Source organism: Haliaeetus albicilla, chromosome 24, assembly GCF_947461875.1.
Source record: "Haliaeetus albicilla chromosome 24, bHalAlb1.1, whole genome shotgun sequence".
Taxonomy (NCBI): Eukaryota; Metazoa; Chordata; class Aves; order Accipitriformes; family Accipitridae; genus Haliaeetus; species Haliaeetus albicilla.
Window position 1 is genome coordinate 16,382,183 of NC_091506.1, and position 17,051 is coordinate 16,399,233.

At 39.7% G+C, this 17,051-nt stretch overlaps 2 protein-coding genes across 3 annotated transcripts; both read left to right on the forward strand.

Moving 5' to 3' along the window:
• Positions 1–854: 854 nt before the first annotated feature.
• Positions 855–3,345, forward strand: SELENOK (selenoprotein K). Its single transcript, XM_069812310.1, has 4 exons — positions 855–979; positions 1,607–1,697; positions 2,481–2,561; positions 3,258–3,345. The coding sequence occupies exons 1-4, from the start codon at positions 889–891 to the stop codon at positions 3,343–3,345; spliced, it is 351 nt and encodes a 116-aa protein (XP_069668411.1). The 5' UTR covers positions 855–888.
• Positions 3,346–6,060: 2,715 nt separating this feature from the next.
• Positions 6,061–15,927, forward strand: ACTR8 (actin related protein 8). Of its 2 annotated transcripts, XM_069812308.1 has the most exons (13): positions 6,061–6,267; positions 6,493–6,663; positions 7,515–7,625; positions 7,885–7,989; positions 8,641–8,814; positions 9,377–9,470; positions 11,462–11,594; positions 11,909–12,062; positions 12,607–12,702; positions 13,279–13,419; positions 13,825–14,089; positions 14,393–14,556; positions 15,231–15,927. In XM_069812308.1, exons 1-13 carry the CDS (start codon positions 6,145–6,147, stop codon positions 15,372–15,374), a joined length of 1,875 nt encoding a protein of 624 aa, XP_069668409.1. In that variant the 5' UTR covers positions 6,061–6,144; the 3' UTR covers positions 15,375–15,927. The 2 variants fall into 2 exon arrangements, with proteins under 2 accessions (XP_069668409.1, XP_069668410.1); XM_069812309.1 differs by lacking the exons at positions 6,061–6,267; positions 6,493–6,663 and adding an exon at positions 6,734–6,752.
• The last annotated feature ends 1,124 nt before the right edge of the window (positions 15,928–17,051 follow it).

Here is a 17,051-nt window from a genome sequence, read left to right on the forward strand (position 1 = left end):
GAATTATACATCCCTTCTCTACTAGTTTAGTTTAAAAAAAGAGGTGTTATATTAAATTTCCCTATATAGCTATAGTTAGCTCTGATTTTATATGCACATTCTTCATGAGAAGATAGGCTAGCCACTCTGCAGGGCAAAGCTTTTATGAAAATGAAATAAATTCAACCAAACGCCCGACTTTGGGCTGAACATTCCCACCAACAAAAGGGGTATAAACATAGCCACATACCTGTCACTACGTAAAAGGAACACAAGTTCCCTTTGGGGAGTAGTTTTAAATAAATATCTGCATTTAGTCATATTTCTAACATTACTAGTGAGTTTTCACTTTTAGTATTCCATTAGAGAAAACCGCTGGGAGGGACGAGGCTCCCTTCAACAACCAGAGAAAATTGAGGCGGCGATGAAGGACAAAAGATCCAGCAGAAGTTAACTACGGAAGACTACGAAGAACACTTTAATTTTTATGAAAGCTGCCCTGACATACCACTAACTACGGTTATTGTTTCCTGTCACTGTTGGTAAAACCATACGCTTACCGCGCACGGCACGGAACCTTCGACACTGCGTTACACAGCGGTGTTAATTACCAACATAACTCCATTTTAGGAGTGAACCAGACCCTCCCGCTCTGAGGGAGGAGACGCCCCACCTCAACACCGCCCGCCTCAGGCCGGCCGGCCCCCTGCGGGGGACCCCTCCTGAACAGGGGGCTGCATGCCGCTACGATTGCTGTGGCAAGGGAACCAGGACAACACGCCACAGCCATGTCGGCTCGGCTAGGCTCGACACCGCCACCGACACCGCCACCGGCACCGCCCCCGCCCCTTTCCCCTCAGCCTCCCTCAGCCGGAAGCCAACCAGCGGCACCGACGGCAGGCTCTGAGCATGCGCCTCCCGCCCGCGCACGCGCAGCGGGGCCGAGGGCAGGGGAGGGGACAGCGCCCGCGGCCCGCCGCCATGGTGTACATCTCCAACGGTGAGGGGCGGCCGGCGGGAGGGGATCGCGCCTTGTCCCCTCAGCGGGATGGCGGCCGCGGTAGCCGGGGGACAGGCTGGAGGCGGGGCAGCGAGCGGGGGGAAGGCTGGGGGGGGGACGGGGCACGGGGCCTGCGCTGGGCAGCGCGCTGCCTTCGCGCACGGCCGCTGCCCGGGAGAGCCCGGCGGGCTGTGCCCAGCGAGCGAGCGGCGCGTCTCGGCCGCTGCCACCGTGGCGGCCGATCGCCCCCGCGCTTCTCTGCGGCCTGGACGTGAGCCTTGCGTGGTTCTAAACAGGTTTTGAGGACTTTGAAAAGTCCGGGTGTGTTCTGCGGACATCGGGAGTGTGACAGAGAAGCAGCTTAACCACATACAGGGGAAACGGGGACTGTACCGGGGGGGTTGTAGGTTCACCTGGACACAGTGTCTCCGGTGGGTGGTGGTGATCCGATTATTCCAGGTACTTGGACAGTACCCCGTAGGGAGTGAAACTTGCTACCGTTGCCCCTGAAGGGTAGTTTCTTCATCCCGTTTGCAAGTTCTAGACTCAGCAGACAGGTTTCTGTGAAATGTACTGCACGGTGTCACACACTAAACATCGCTGGATTTGTATCTGGGTATGTTACAGGACAAGTTTTGGATAACCAGAGTCGGGCTCCTTGGCGTTTGTCATCTATAACAGATTTCTTCTGGTCGATAGCAGATTTTGTGGTTCTGTTGTAAGTAGAAATTAATTCTTTGGGTGAGCTTTATTTTAGATTTGCCATAGGTAGAAGCTACTCAGTGCTATCGGTAACACAACAATAAAAATGTTAGATTTACTCTTTAGCGTTCTATGTCTACTGTCCCCAAAACATATACGAATGCTTTACTGTGACTTTGTGGCTTTGGTTATTAAGCACTATACTGTATCTAGTAAAAAGAAAAGTGTATGAAAAGCGATGGTAACTTACTGGCAGTTCAAATGAGTTTTCTTACATTTCTTCCATTTTAATACTACAAAAAGAAAAAGCGTATACTTTCATTAAATGGCTAGTTTCTTTTAGCTGATCTAATAATCGAGATATTTATTATTTGGAGTATTTCTACTTTTGACAATAGATCCTGGCTATGTAAGAATAATCATACAGCAGTAATCACAAATTTATGGCCCCAGATCAACAGCAGTTAAGAAACAATACGTTCTTTTCATGTATTCAACACTCCTTCATTATTTTCAGTTACACATTTATAATTTATGCATTTCTTACATATTTATTGCATATTTACCTGAAAACTAGATTTTATAGTTTGAGCCTCACTGTAATTTGGAATTACTTAAGATTTTATATTTATATATAGGAGACAAATTGCCAAGACTTATTAAACAATGATCTTGAGAAGAACACTGTTCGTTCCTGAACACAACTTACTGTTTTCCAGGCCGTTTCTTATCTTTCAATCCAAACACTCAGAAACTATATCTAGCAATCAATTCACCTAATTCCTGCTTTATTTTTCAGTTTCCAGAGCATTATTCAACCAGATTTGAGAAGAAGAGGCTACACATCTTCCTCCTATTCAGGATACAATGACGGAAGAGGGTATTTTTTCATACTCACACTAGTTCTGCTTTTTTTTCTATCTTAGCAAAATGACATCATGTATTCAGATTACAGTTGTGATTTGCATTGAATTGGGTCATGTAAGAAGACTAAAATGTTGTTTATCTGCTGTATTTTGTCTGAAGCTTAGTAACAATACATAGCTTTGGATAGCTGTAATAGCAGTATAGTCTAACTCTCGCTGAAACTGTTTTTCACACCTGCCTCATAGACAATATGAATCTTTGTTGAAATTCTTTTGTTAGATTTGCTTATACTCAGCCTTTGATTTATATTAAATCAGTCATTTCATGTATTAGATTACCTACAGATAAAGCAAAACACTCTGTTACAGGGATATCATTTCTATAAACGCTGTAGTTACTGTGTTTCTTTGTTCTTAATGGTTTGCCTAACTTTTTTTGTAGGACTGTGTGAAAGCTTGAGTTAGCTGTAGCTTTCTCTTGTGAGACAGCAGTAATTAGAACAGTTTGCATAAGAGAATTTTCATGAAAGTGGGGTTGGGTGGGTTGGGTTTTTGGGGTGTTTTTTACAGCTTTTCACATGAAACCCAAACAACTTTTCCAGAGCTTCTAACTTTCTAATTAGTATCATTTAGAGACAGTGTTACTATATTTCTAGTTTAACAGATTAATGTCCATTGAATAGATGTTGTTTTCCTTGATTTCTTTTCAGGCCTCCAGCACATCCTCGCCGTAGGATGGGTCGAATAAATCACTGGGGTGGAGGCCCCAGTCCACCACCAATGGCTGGAGGTGGATGAGGAAGGTAATTACAAATCTGTATCCTGCTTTGAACTTTTTTTTTTTTTTAAAGTTAACAATGATAATTGAAGGTTGAGGTAGAATGGAGCATTTTGTCCTCCATTTGCAAAAGTTACCAAAACAGGAACAGAAACAAAATGGTTAGATTCTTTCAGTAAAGGGGGGGAAAAGGGAGGGGGGAGTGTTAAAAGGTTTTGGCTCATAAACGGTGAGCTTCTAATTTTAATTGTGTAGAAGTGGATACACAAATTGTAGCAAAGATTTTTGAACACAGCTGATAAAAAATTATAACCTTTCATGTTTTTTTGGCTGCTAATTTAAAGTCCTGTCCAGATCAGTAGTGGCTGAAACTTTGTTTGCATTTCTGATAGTTATCATATGACATATGAGGTTTTTTTAAGTAGATACTTCTCATAGAAAAAAAAGGAAAATTAATAAAGTTGTTAAAAGACTCTTAGTAAAAATCTTTTTTCCTGTTACAGTGATATAGTTATGCAAATCTTGAATTCTAGTGTAGCATAAAAATCAGAATTGCTTAAAAAGGGGGGCAAAAACCGTTAAAAAAGCCCTGCTCTTTAAATTTCTTACAGCTGCCTGAACTTTAATTCTGTTTTATTAATTAGTTTGGCTGGTGGGAGTTTCATCTAACAATGTTATATATAGTATTGTTTAATTTACTTCAAGACTTAAGTAAACAATCCTCCTTGTTTTTCATGAATCACTCCTCATTGTTACCATAACAGAAGTTACAAGAGAAAACACACATGCAGGTGGCTAAGACTTGTAAATCTTGTAGGAGAAGGTTCATATTCCAAAAAGCACACATGTCAGTATTTCAGTTCCCTAGAAAAAGGATAAGTTTCTTCCCTTTTTTTTTTTTCATTTGGGTGTTGGGTTTTTTTTTTCTTTTTGACTAGACATGAGGCCAGCAAAGGCTGTGGGGAAGGCCTTTGGGTAATAATGGCAATGTGTAATCTGTTCAGGAATAGAAGTTTGTGAGCCTTTTGCATGTCTCATTTAGCTAAATTAAAAACAATTTTATTTTAAAAGGGTTACTCACATAATTTTACTGACAAAGAAAGACCTTGTCTTCAAATATTACTTTATCTTTTAGGTAAATGCCTGCTGAAGAGGCAGGCAAAAGCATACACATTTGCAAGATGAAAGGGAAGAAGAGTTTAGTGGTGGACCAAATGAGTTTGAATGTTGTAAATGTGTATGTCTAACTGGAAACTGTTCTGTGATATAAGCAGATTAATGAAGTTGTACTGGGAACTCCTTCTTCAAGGATCCGGTGTAACTGAACAACAGTTTTATTAAATACATGTTTACTGTCTAAAGTCTTTGTATAGTTTCTGAACATTTTACTGTAGTTGCAAAGTAATAAGTAAATTATATTGGGCTTGTCACAAGGCTGACTTTCTCATCATTTTTAGAAAAAAAATATCTGAAGTACAGTAAGCCCTTTTCTGTTCCAATGAGGAAGAATATGTATTTATATTGGATAGAGAAGGTTCCTTAAGAGTCAAACTTAAAGCAGTGCTTCCTAATAGGTTTTGTATTTACTCTGTTTTTGTCAGTACTAACATTTTGTACTTTGGTATTAATGGTGCTCTAAAAACACTTTTGAAATGCAACTTACAAATTACTTTGTTTTACAATCCTTGCCTTTTACAAACTCGCTTCATTAAGGCCCTTAATGGACTTTATAACACGCCTGTTTTCTAAGCACCTCTTGAAACAGCTTCCTTCTCCATTACAGACTTACTCAAATGTGTAAGCCTATTTGCTGTACAAATTTTGGTAAGACTTTTTTTCAGTAAAATTAAGCTTTGTTTTTATTACATGATGAAAAAAGTAGGGAACTCAAGTACTGAGTGCTAACACAGAAGAGCTGTTTTCTTTCAAACAGTGGCTTAACTAATTTACTCCATTTCAGGATGGGAGTTGCTTATTGTTGTTCTTGAGTTTTGTTTGGTTGTTTTTTTTTTTGTTATTGTTCAGTTGGAGAGGGCTGCATCTATTTGATAAAAGATTATCTGCCAAGAATCCAGATTAAATTTTCTCCAAGGTGCCCTTGCAAGGTTTTGGGTTTTTTTTACTTAAACCTCTCTAATAATGTGTTTAGCAGGATGCCAGCAATGCCCCCTTGGTTAACAAGCATCTACTAACTAGCTGGCTTTTACCCGCTCGGGTGGCTCCCACTCCTGTGACGCATAACCCCACTCAAAGTTACCATCTTTCAAACTCGCGGTGTAACAGCAGCCTTCAGTCTAATAACCAGAGCTTCCTCAGCTCCGCTCAAAGGTCACACCTTCACAGTTCATAAAGGAACTCCCCGCCACCAGATCGGGTAGGTAGGGCATCGTTAGTGCTTCATCACCGGCTGTGCTATGGCCCTTTTTTAGCTCGTTCGGAGGACCGCATTACCCTTCCTCCAGCCCCGCCAGCACTAACCAGCAGCCCAGCTGACGGGGTTTGCTGGGACCTCCCTCAGCCCGGAGCGGCGGAGGTGCTCCCCGGGCTCTCCGCTTACCGCTGCTCGCCCCCTCAGCGCGGAGGCCGGGGCAGCCGCTGTCTCCCCGCCGTCTCGCCGATCCGGGCCGAGGCGCCGTGGCCGCTGAGGGGACGGCGAGCCCCGCCCCGCCCCGCCCCGCCGAGCCCCCGCGGCACCTGCCTGAGGGGCGGTGCCGGGCGCGGGCCCGCCCGCTTCCGCCCGGCGCCGAGGCCGGGCTCGGCGGCGCGCGGCCCCGCGCGGGAGCGGCTTCCGCCTGGCGCCGCTCTGCCCGGCGGGGAGCATGACCCAGGCGGAGAAAGGCGAGGCGGAGAACGGGAAGGACAAGGAGCGCGACCGGGAGCGCGAGCAGCGCGGCGTCAAGCGGCCCATCGTCCCCGCCGCCGTGCCCGAGTCCCTGCAGGAGGTGAGGCCGGGGAGCGGTGAGGAGCAGGGCGGCGGCGGCGGCGGCTCCTCAGGGCGGCGCTGCCTTCCTGCTGGCCGAGCGGCCGCGGGGCCGGGGCGGCGGGGGCCGGGCTCGGCCTCGGCCTCGGCCTCGGCCTCGTAAAGGCCTGGGCGGGGGGGAGGGGGGAGGCGCCGGGACGCCTGCCCACCCACCCACCCACTCCCGTGCGCGTTGTGGTGCTTTCAGCAAATCCAGAGCAACTTCATCGTGGTGATACACCCTGGCTCCACGACCCTGCGGCTCGGGCGGGCCACGGACACGCTGCCCGTGGGCATTCCCCATGTCATCGCGCGGCGGCACAAGCAGCAAGGACAGGCGGCCTACAGAGACAGCTGGCTCCTCAGGGACGGGCTCAACGTAAGCCGGGCCGCGCTCCAGCGGCACGTCCTCCCAGCTCGCTAAAATGGGCCTTGGAACTGCGCGTTTCGGTTGCCGTTTCCTGCCGTGTAGGGCCCGTTTTCCCCTCGTGCATCGTGTTTTTCCAGAGGAATATGTCTCGACACAAACCGTTTTCCCGTTTCACGTCAGTCGATTTGCTCCAGTCTGTGCTGGGGCTTTATTTAGTTTATTCGCCATGAACTAAACCTAATAAATTGATAGGTTGAGGGTTTGGACTCGTTGATTGCTCTGTGGTCTGATACAACACACAGTATTTCTGTTTATAGAATGACGACTGTAGAACTAGAATTGGAAGGCTCCATTTGTGAATGCGTTGGTTACAAGTTGGCTTGTAACTTGGATAACGTAGCCGGTAATTTTAGTCTAACCTGCTCAAAAAAATATATGTAGTGATCTTATTCATACTTTGAATCTGTACAGAAAATCATTAATCAAATTAATGCCTCTAATATTAAACCTCATCTTTAAATAATTGAGATCTATTTAAACATTTTTGCTCCTACTTAATATTTCTGTGGTTAAATAGATAATGTCCTGAGTTCATCACTCCAGAGATGAAGTCCAGCAGCCATTACAATCAGTTAAAAGATTCAAGTTGACTTAGACAAATAGATCTTGGGAACTCTAATATAAAAAAGAGTTTCTTTAAAAATAAGCCTATGTTCATTGTATAAAACCTTCTGTCCTTTCTGCCATCTATCAACTACAGTAATGATTTCATTGTTTAATAATAGCTTCAGTATTACCAGCATACAGACATGTAATTAGAAAGTAAGTATTTACGTTGCATATTTTTGGGTTTTGTTTAGAAACCTGAAAGCACTGAGCAGAGACAAAATGGCCTTAAAATGGTGGACCAAGCAATATGGTCCAAAAAGATGTCAAATGGTGCAAGGCGTATACCAGTGTCACCTGATCAGGTAACTCATTCTTAAGATTTTATTAAATCGTTCATTCATACGGTCATTTGGTGTGATGCTATATTTTAGTGGAGAAGAATAGATATCCTTTATACAGCAAAAAATGGATAGTGCTATTGTGTGACCTAACTCTGAAGATCTGAGAAAATGAAGATTTAAAATGGTTCTTCGCAGGGTGAGGGGGGTTCTTTTTTCTTTCATGCACAAAAAGTGACTGATAAAATATTTATCAACAGCACTTGTTTTGATTACATTTCAGGCCAGGTCATACAACAGACAGATGCGGCCAGCTATTTTAGATCACAGCTCTGGGGCCAAGTGGACAAACACATCAAATCATCCTGAATTTTTGGTAGGAGAAGAGGTAAGATTAATTTTCCTGCTGAAACGGGGCTTAATATTACGTTTTAATGTGACTACCTAATCAGTAGCAGTTTGCTATGTGTTAGTATGTGTTGAAAAGCATATAAATTTAGTCAAGCAATACATGAGAAGCTTTACTATGAACTAACTGAATATATATTATTATTCAGCAAGACCAGACAGTTTCTCCCATTTGCCTAGCAAGTAACCTTGATCCTATACTGCTGTAAATCAGTGTTTCTGCAGAGACTAGGTGAGAACTTTACCCATGTGGTATAATTCAGAGAAAAGGCAAGAAACTCATAAAAGGATCAGTACATGGAATCACTGCTGAGTAATTAGGTATTCATGAGATTCAGAGAGTCTAAATTAGTTACTAATTTGAGATAATGGAAAAATATACTGTTATGTTCATAGTGGATGTCCACGGAGATGAAAATTCAAACATTAAACCATGTATTTATTGTCTTTTTTATTTTAATGCTTTATTTTATTTTAATGCAAGCCCTATTAAAAAGAAATCCACTGTATTGCTGTCACATTGGTCTGAGTGGTGCTGCATGTCTTGTATCTGCTTCTCAAATATTTTTCTAGTATTTGTTACTAATCTTTTGGGAAAAACAATGCATAGAACATTGTCCCTTATTTTCAGGCACTGTATGTTAATCCACTAGATTCTTATAATATACATTGGCCTATTAGAAGAGGGCAGTTGAATCTCCACGCAGGACCTGGTGGCTCCCTCACTGCAGTATTAGCAGACCTTGAAGTTATATGGTCACACGCAATACAAAAATATCTGGAAATACCATTGAAAGACTTAAAGGTGAGCTGTGGACACATTAATAAGGGCTGTATCCACTTCTGTAAACGTTACTGTGAAAGAGAAGCAACTTGCTGTTAGTGTTAGCCTCTTACTGGTAATTTTCTTAAAGAATAAATTATTTCTCCTGGCGAGCATGGTTCCTAAGACTTCATTTGGAATTCTGTGCATGTCTTTAAGACAAAAATTGTTAACAGAACTTCTGCCAAGGAGGTTTGAAAATCCCATTATGGAAGTTTCAGTCTCAGTCTGGGATTTTTATGTTGACTAAAATGGAGGCAACTGAGGAATGGGTGGCTAATATTTGCATAATTTCTACTCCTTGCTGAGTAGGTGTTTTTCTCATATCTGACGTACTTTTGAACATTTTAGTGACCTGTATGAACTTAACTTGGTACTTACTCTGAACTCATTTTTTAAATTATTAAAACCCTTCCCCCTTCCCATAATTTTGCTTCTTTTAAAAACCTGTATATTATGCTTTCTTCCTTAGCATCAGGTATTCAAGAATGTAAAGAGAAACCTAATGTGAGAGCTGGCTTTAATTTACTGTTCTTATCTTCAGTACTACAGATGCATTTTACTAATTCCAGACATCTATAATAAACAACATGTGAAAGAACTGGTAAATATGATCCTAATGAAGATGGGCTTCTCAGGTAAAACCATACATAAGCATACTTAATGATTAACAGTGTAAAGATACTTTTTTTTTTTTTTAAACCTTTAAGGTACATCTTTGCACATCAATCCCAGTTTGGCTGGGACTAGCACCTTTCATCTTTTGCTATTCCCATACCTGTTGTCTCTTTCAATGGGGCAAAATGGTTGGCCAGCGTTGAAACAAGTTTCTCAGTTTGCGATTAGGTATTCCAGCCGTGGGCTTCTCACTTCAGCCAAGATGAAAGTAGCAACAGTCTGATTTCTCAGGTATTTCTAAAATGCACAATGTTAACTCCACAGAGTAGTAAGATTCCTAGACTTCAGAACAAAAGTATATGATGTAAGATGCTGCAACTGTCCCCTCTACAGGATGACATAATAGGAGGTTCCCGAGTGCATATGCTAAATATAGAAGAGCAATATAAGTTTTGAAAAATAATCAAGTAATTGTTAGCTGCTTCTGCATATTTATTTTTAGAGTGGAAAGCCCACTGATGAAAAAGAGTAATGCAGTTTCCTTTCAGTTAGTTAAACTGCTGGAAGCTTCTGGCTAGTCTGGAAAGAACTGCTGTAGTCTCAGCTATCTTTCTCTCATTTCACATTTAGAGAAAACATAGCAAGTCATTATGGAAGGCACAATAACCCAACCATATGGAGCATACTTAATTTGAAATAATCAGAGTAGTAGTACCTTTGGTACTGCAAAGTCCTTTCTTGTATTAGGTATGCAAGGAAAGAGGCTTAAAGAGTGGACAAGAATAGTAATTTAAATGGTAGAGACTAGTCAAACAGTAAGTTAATTGTGAGATGCTGGAGATTAATACTTCTGTTGTTTAATAATCAGTACAAAGTGCAAACAGTTCTCAAATATTATTCTCAGCAGAATATGTGCTTATATGTTATTGCTTCCCATCTGAAAGAATTAAGTAGGTGGTAAATAAACACTGGAAAAAGAGAGACTGATTGCATGAGATCTAAATTTTGTTCACATGCATATATATATTTGATTTGTTTCATTATGTTAAAATGAACAAGCCATATTGACTGATAGTTTTAGGTTTTGATCAGAATGGTTCTAAATCATACTTTGGTTCCTCCTCTGTTTTTACATAGATGTAATGTGAACAGTACCTGATAATACTACTACGTAAAAATGTACTGGCACTAGGATAGAAGAATTTGCAGTTGAAATGTGTTAGCTTCAGAGGAACAGGAAGAATACTAAGAAAAAAATACAGAACTTCGTATTCATCTGATGTATGAAAGTGAAAATCAGAAAGTATCATTAATAATTCTTCAGAGTGCCTTTTCCTAAATAATAATTTGGTGAAGAGCTGAACTAATTATAGAGCATAATTAAATTCTCTTTATGTATTTAAAAACATTTGTCTTTAAAATTGTACTTAGTTTTTGTCTACGAAGCACAGCTCAATTGAGCTATTTTCCTTCATTGGCTAGAAGGATAGATTGAAGCCTCCAGTACTTCTCAGGTTTAAGCATGGGCTTATGACACAAAAGTACTCTTTTACAGAGTTAAAGGTGGATTGAAAGGAAAACAGAGAGTGAAATTGGACCTTGTTTTATTATTATTTAAAGAATACATCTAAAATGCTAATGGTAATGATACTTGATTAAAACTAGAAAAAATTAGGAAAATGCTTCATGTGCATCTGATAACCAAGACCCTGCGATACTGGTTACAAAAGCAAGTAACATCTGGAGGCAGTGTCTTTAAACTTGCAAAAAAATAAGAACATTTGACTATAGGCATCCACCCAGCTCTTAGCTTTGCTCAGGACTTTAAGGGCCTACCCAACAAAAACTCTGTAAGTCCCCCTGCCCCCATCTTCACTAAATATAAAAACTTTCAGTGCAGAGTCAGGCAGAGTCAGTAGATTTTAAAAGACATTAAGATGTCCTTTAAATGTCAGCAACATGCCTCTGGAGCTTGGCATAAATTGGATATAATTTTTCCTTATATTGCTAGGAATTGTTGTACACCAGGAGTCAGTCTGTGCTACTTTCGGAAGTGGTTTAAGCAGCGCATGTATAGTAGATGTGGGAGATCAGAAGACAAGCGTTTGCTGTGTAGAAGACGGTGTTTCCCATCGCAACACCAGGTATCTTGTAATATGCAGAATTATTATAAGCATGTACTTCGTTGCTTACCAAAGACTTGACTTTAAAAACAGGAAATTTTTTTACAAATACAAGGTCTTTTTACTGTGAGCTGTGTGACAGCGTCATCATGTTACAGTATTAAAGAATTCTGGTATCTTTAAAAGAAGAAAACTGGCAGAACTGATACTGTGCTCTGCAAACTATGGAGGCCATGATCACAGCATGTCTAAAATGTTGCTTGTATTCCTATGTATGCCACTGTAAAAGGCCAGTATTTCAGCAAATTTTAATCTTTTTCTTCTCTGTGCTTTAGGCTGTGCCTTGCATATGGAGGATCTGATGTGTCAAGGTGTTTTTATTGGCTTATGCAACGAGCAGGATTCCCATACAGAGACTGTCAGTTAACTAATAAGTTGGATTGCCTGCTGCTTCAGCACTTGAAGGAGATATTTTGTCATCTAGACCAGGTGAGAAGGGAAAATGATATATTCTCCAAGTAATTTTTTTCTTCCTTTACAGAATGCTACTCTGGGCAACCCTTTTGCAAGTCTACAATTGCTTGTAAATGGAATAAAATGTAATATTTTACTCGGTAGAATACTGGCAAAAGGTGGAGAAGCTTTAGACTTGAAGTATTTGTAACTTGTTTTATTTTTCTTCTAGTTGAAAGAATCCCAACTCTTAGAAATGTAGTTTCTTTGTTCTTACTACTCAAAGAAGCTGATAGTAGCTGCATATTTGCTGGTTTTCAACTTCAGTTTTGTAAGATCTGCCAGCAGATCTCTACTTTCTGCACAAACCTTCATTATAGAGGCTTAGGCATGTAGAAAGCTGTTTTGGCAGACTGTGCTACAGGGAAAAGACTTGAAAAAGAGTTCAAGAATAGGTAAATTAAATTCACAGTCTGAAGAGTTTTGTTCCTCTTTCTTGTTTCCTACAGTTTAAATAGATTATGCAGCTTGATAGAGAGGTATAAAAGATACAAATTTTTTACATTGTTTTTGACCTTAGGATATTTCTGGATTGCAAGACCATGAGTTCCAGATTCGTCATCCAGATTCTCCAGCTTTGTTATACCAGTTTCGATTAGGAGATGAAAAATTACAGGTGATTTTTTTTTTTTTTTTAATTACAAGAATTATATTCAGCATTCAGGCTCAGGGCCTCACTTTGTATCAGTTCAGTGCTACTGAGTTCACATGATTTATGGATTGTTCTTAACATACGCCTGTTGTTAGTTTTAAAATTAATTCCTATGTGTATGAATGGGCCTAATGCAGCACGAGTGGATGCACAAGACTTCCCAGCTAGCTTTAGGCAGAATGGTTGTAGCTTCAACTAAATATGATGATATTTATCCTTCAAGGGCAACGAATGAATGTTAATTTCACAAGTTTCTCACCTCACCGTTGAATTTTCTAATTTTGTAATAAACTGCATTTCAATACTTATTTATCATACAATACCAGAATCTGTAAAGAAACCTATATACATGTACAATTGTATGTTTGGGGGGTTTTTTAATTACACAAAGCTGAAAACACTTTAGCCATTTACAAAACTATTTGAAAAAAGTGTATTTAATTTCCAATTGTGAGAAAAATAGAACAAGCTTTTTCTTTTTTCTTAGTAAAGAAACCAAAAACTATGCAGTAAAACCACGTCAAATCTGTCATTCTTCAGGCTCCAATGGCTCTGTTTTATCCAGCAACTTTTGGAATTGTTGGACAAAAAATGACAACTTTGCAACACAGGTCACAAGGTGACCCTGAAGATCCTCATGATGAACATTATCTGCTAGCCACACAAAGTAAGCAGGAGCAGGTGTGTGAATGCTCATTTTATTTTTCCTTATTAATTAACTGGGGAATAAAATCAGGACTCATTAGCTCATCTAAGAAACCAAAGTTTGTTATCTGGGCCAGAAGCATTAAAAAATAAATTTAGAGTAAGGAATTACGAATGTTTAGACAAGTCCTTAATTAGAACTGTTAATTTTCAGAGTCTAAGAGGGCTTCATATTATGGCATTGATACATCTGATGGAGTTCCAGATAACACCCTTAGTTTGAAATTGAGGATTAAAATGAAATAATACAATGCTTAATCTTTCTGTGCAAAAAGGTGAAGGGAAGTACAACGGTGCTTAGTTAAGTCTTTGTATTGTTCTCTAACCTGCTGAAGATCTTTTTGCATTTTTCATAGTTCCACTTGTTTTCTCATTTTTAAGTCTGCAAAAGCTACAGCTGATAGAAAATCTATGTCAAAGCCTGGTGCATTTGAGGGAGACTTGAGAGGCCAAACCTCAGACATTTCAGAGAGGATCTACCCACAAGAAGTGGAACTGGGATCTTCCCAGAGCGATTGTATGATATCTGGAAATGATTCAGAGGAACCTTTAACTGCACACATGTCCAGGAAAACAGCTATTTCTCAGTTTGAAGGCAAAGCCTTAGGCCTTGACAAAGCCATTCTTCATAGTATTGACTGCTGCGGTAAGAATTATATTTGTACAGTTCTATAAAGTGTGCATGTCAGTGTGGGTTTATGGTAACACCTCTATTTTACCAAAGAAACACATATGTCCCTAAGTTTTCCTCATCTCTAGAGCGCTACACTGTTCCTTATACTTGCATCTTTGTTGAGGTTTCTTGAGCTAGAAGTTTTGAATCTCCAAGGAATAGAAAAAGAATTTCAGTTTACATCTGGTTTGACTTGCACTAAATTCTTTATAATACAAATACAGACCATATTAACTTTAAAAAACAAATGTATTTCTATGCATCCGTTCATTCCAGCATCTGATGATACAAAAAAGAAGATGTACAGCTCCATCTTAGTAGTAGGAGGAGGCCTTATGTTTCATAAAGCTCAAGAGTTTCTTCAACACCGAATTCTCAACAAAATGCCACCCTCTTTTAGAAGAGTCGTTGAAAATGTTGAAGTCATCACAAGACCTAAGGTATACTGTTAACTGATGGCTAAATGGTTAATAAACTATGATTGGTTGAAATCTTCAAAAGATTAAAAAAACATATGTTCTTTCAAAACCACATATTAGTTGCATATCTGAGGAGATTTAGGACAGCTTTCAGCTCATAACATAGCACTCTCCGATTATAGGCAGGAAGTTAGAGGTACAGCAAGAGTATTACTAGTGCTGATCACTGAAGTGTTTATTAGCTAAAGGCCATATTCTTAAAGAAGCAGTTAGTACTGGCCCGTAAAGTTAGCCTATCTGCTCAGCAAGAAATTGTGTTAGGGTTTTTTATTACTATTAAGGTAAAAGAAAGTATGGCATTAAAAGAACAATTTTCATTTGGCATTAATCAGGCAAAATCTGTAAAATCAAAACTTGAGTATTTTTCAGAACTTCCATTGCTGAGGGCAGGATTTCCAAGACATGGCTAGAAGGCATCTTAAAAAAAAAAAAGTTACTTCTTTAAACACCTTAAATATTCGTTCCATATTTTTATCTCACTATTTTTTCCTGAATAATTTTGAAAAACTTCTTTTCTCCTCCCCTAATCCCTGAGCTTTTAAGTGGTGAATACTGTTGGAAAAATTAGGATACAAGTTTTGAGAACTATGTGAATTTACACCAGTGATTGTGTACAATCTGTGTTTTTAATTTAGGATATGGATCCCCGCTTAATTGCATGGAAAGGAGGTGCAGTTTTAGCCTGTCTTGATACAACTCAGGAGCTATGGATATATCAGCGAGAATGGCAGCGTTTTGGTGTCAGAATGTTACGAGAGCGAGCTGCATTTGTATGGTAACAGATACGTTTACAGTGGAACATGATTAATTGAGGATTCCTTTCCCCAAATGACCCTTTTTGCAGTGCAGTTGTATTGATCTTCTGCTGACAGATATTTTTGTATTTTATTAAAACTAACTTCAACTGAGATTTTTCAAAAAGTGATGCAAAAGTCTTCAGCATTGCTATACTTCATCTTTTGAATTGTAGGCATTGAATTCTGTGTACAGAGTATCACAGTCATCTCCAAATTCACTGCATTTATATTATATAGGTTATGTATATTAAAATTGCACAGTGTGGGAACTTGAGGTATAAAATATTGACGTGGCAGATGTTAAGCCAAGATTTATTCCAGATCCACATACACAGAAGCAATAGCTGAAGAGTGCAGGCTGTGGATTTAATGCCTTATTCTGATTCATACTTGTAATGTTACCAGGAAATGAAATTGTTATATAAGCGATCATAACGGAAAAAATGAAATGGGAGAACCCAAACTACTGTTGCTGTTGGTATTTTGCTTATATAATAAATTATATTATTCAGTGGAAAGACTTAAGAATTTGAAAGTGGAGTATTTTTTCTTGCCTGTTCTCATCATCAAAAGCTCTTGCTAGCTTTTCACTATCCATGGTAGTTATCCACTCTTTTCCCTATTTAAAAAATCCCAATATAATACACTCAAAAGAACTAGATACATTTTCATATAGCCAGCACCAACCTCAGTCATGTGGTACAGGCACGTGGGCTTTTTCCCCCAACAAACAGACCTTAGTTACAGAAGTGCTATTTGTTGGGGTTTTTTTCTTCTGTAGTCAAGGTTCTGGCCACCCTCAGATCACACCTTAACTCCGTATCTGCAATTATAATCCAGATTAAAACTATTAAAACACCTGTAACAATATAATAAATATCAAAGATCAATGAATGTAGTTTCTACAAAGCACACAAGAAAGAACTGACTTCCTTTTAATCTGCTTTCATTAAAAGTTCTGCAAGGCTAATCAAGTTCTAATCAAGGCTGCACTCCTTAACCAACCACCCTGCAACACAAACCAAACTGGAGTGAGGCTGGTGGGTAATTCCCTTCAAAAGCACAGTACTGATTTAAACTAAAACATTAATGTAGCCACAACTTGAGAGAGTTTCTATTACAGTGAAACCTAAAAAGTAGTCTCTTTCATATGATCTTATCTCATCTAAAAGGATGCTTGCAGCAAAACTCAAAGAACAGGAATTACAGAAATAACTAAAGTTCAAAAAAGTGAGAACTCTTACCTCTGTGATGACACAAGCTACCGCAGCAATAATACATAATATCACAAGTAGAGCAGCGAGGAGAAAACATGCAGACCTTCCAGCTGAATTGATTGCGAGGTTCTCTAAAGCAGAAAGAACAATCACTTTGAAACAAGTCTTGCACAGCTGAAAAAGCTGTCTTTGGGTAACAGATTACTAAAATGAGCATTTCTGATGTCCGTACATGGAAGAGAAATTGTGCTAAAAGGTAACGCAAAACGGTTAATAATCACATTGAGAGCTACAGAGCTGTTGACTACATTACTTAATTTTCTTCCCTACTTTGAAATAAACAAGACCTATCAGTCTGAATCTGCTCCCTCCAAGTTCCTCCCATGTTTCTGGAACATACCTCCTCCTGCACCTTGACATCTCATCAATTGTTCTCCTCTCT

Bases quoted from the DNA above. Each gene is read 5' to 3' on its own strand.
- SELENOK (XM_069812310.1), top strand. From the start codon at position 889: ATGCGCCTCCCGCCCGCGCACGCGCAGCGGGGCCGAGGGCAGGGGAGG. The intron at 1,698-2,480 runs GTAAGTAGAAAT...TTTATTTTTCAG, and splicing joins GCAGATTTTGTGGTTCTGTT to TTTCCAGAGCATTATTCAAC. The intron at 2,562-3,257 runs GTATTTTTTCAT...ATTTCTTTTCAG, and splicing joins GGATACAATGACGGAAGAGG to GCCTCCAGCACATCCTCGCC.
- ACTR8 (XM_069812308.1), top strand. From the start codon at position 6,145: ATGACCCAGGCGGAGAAAGGCGAGGCGGAGAACGGGAAGGACAAGGAG. The intron at 6,268-6,492 runs GTGAGGCCGGGG...TGGTGCTTTCAG, and splicing joins TGCCCGAGTCCCTGCAGGAG to CAAATCCAGAGCAACTTCAT. The intron at 12,063-12,606 runs GTGAGAAGGGAA...TTTTGACCTTAG, and splicing joins TATTTTGTCATCTAGACCAG to GATATTTCTGGATTGCAAGA.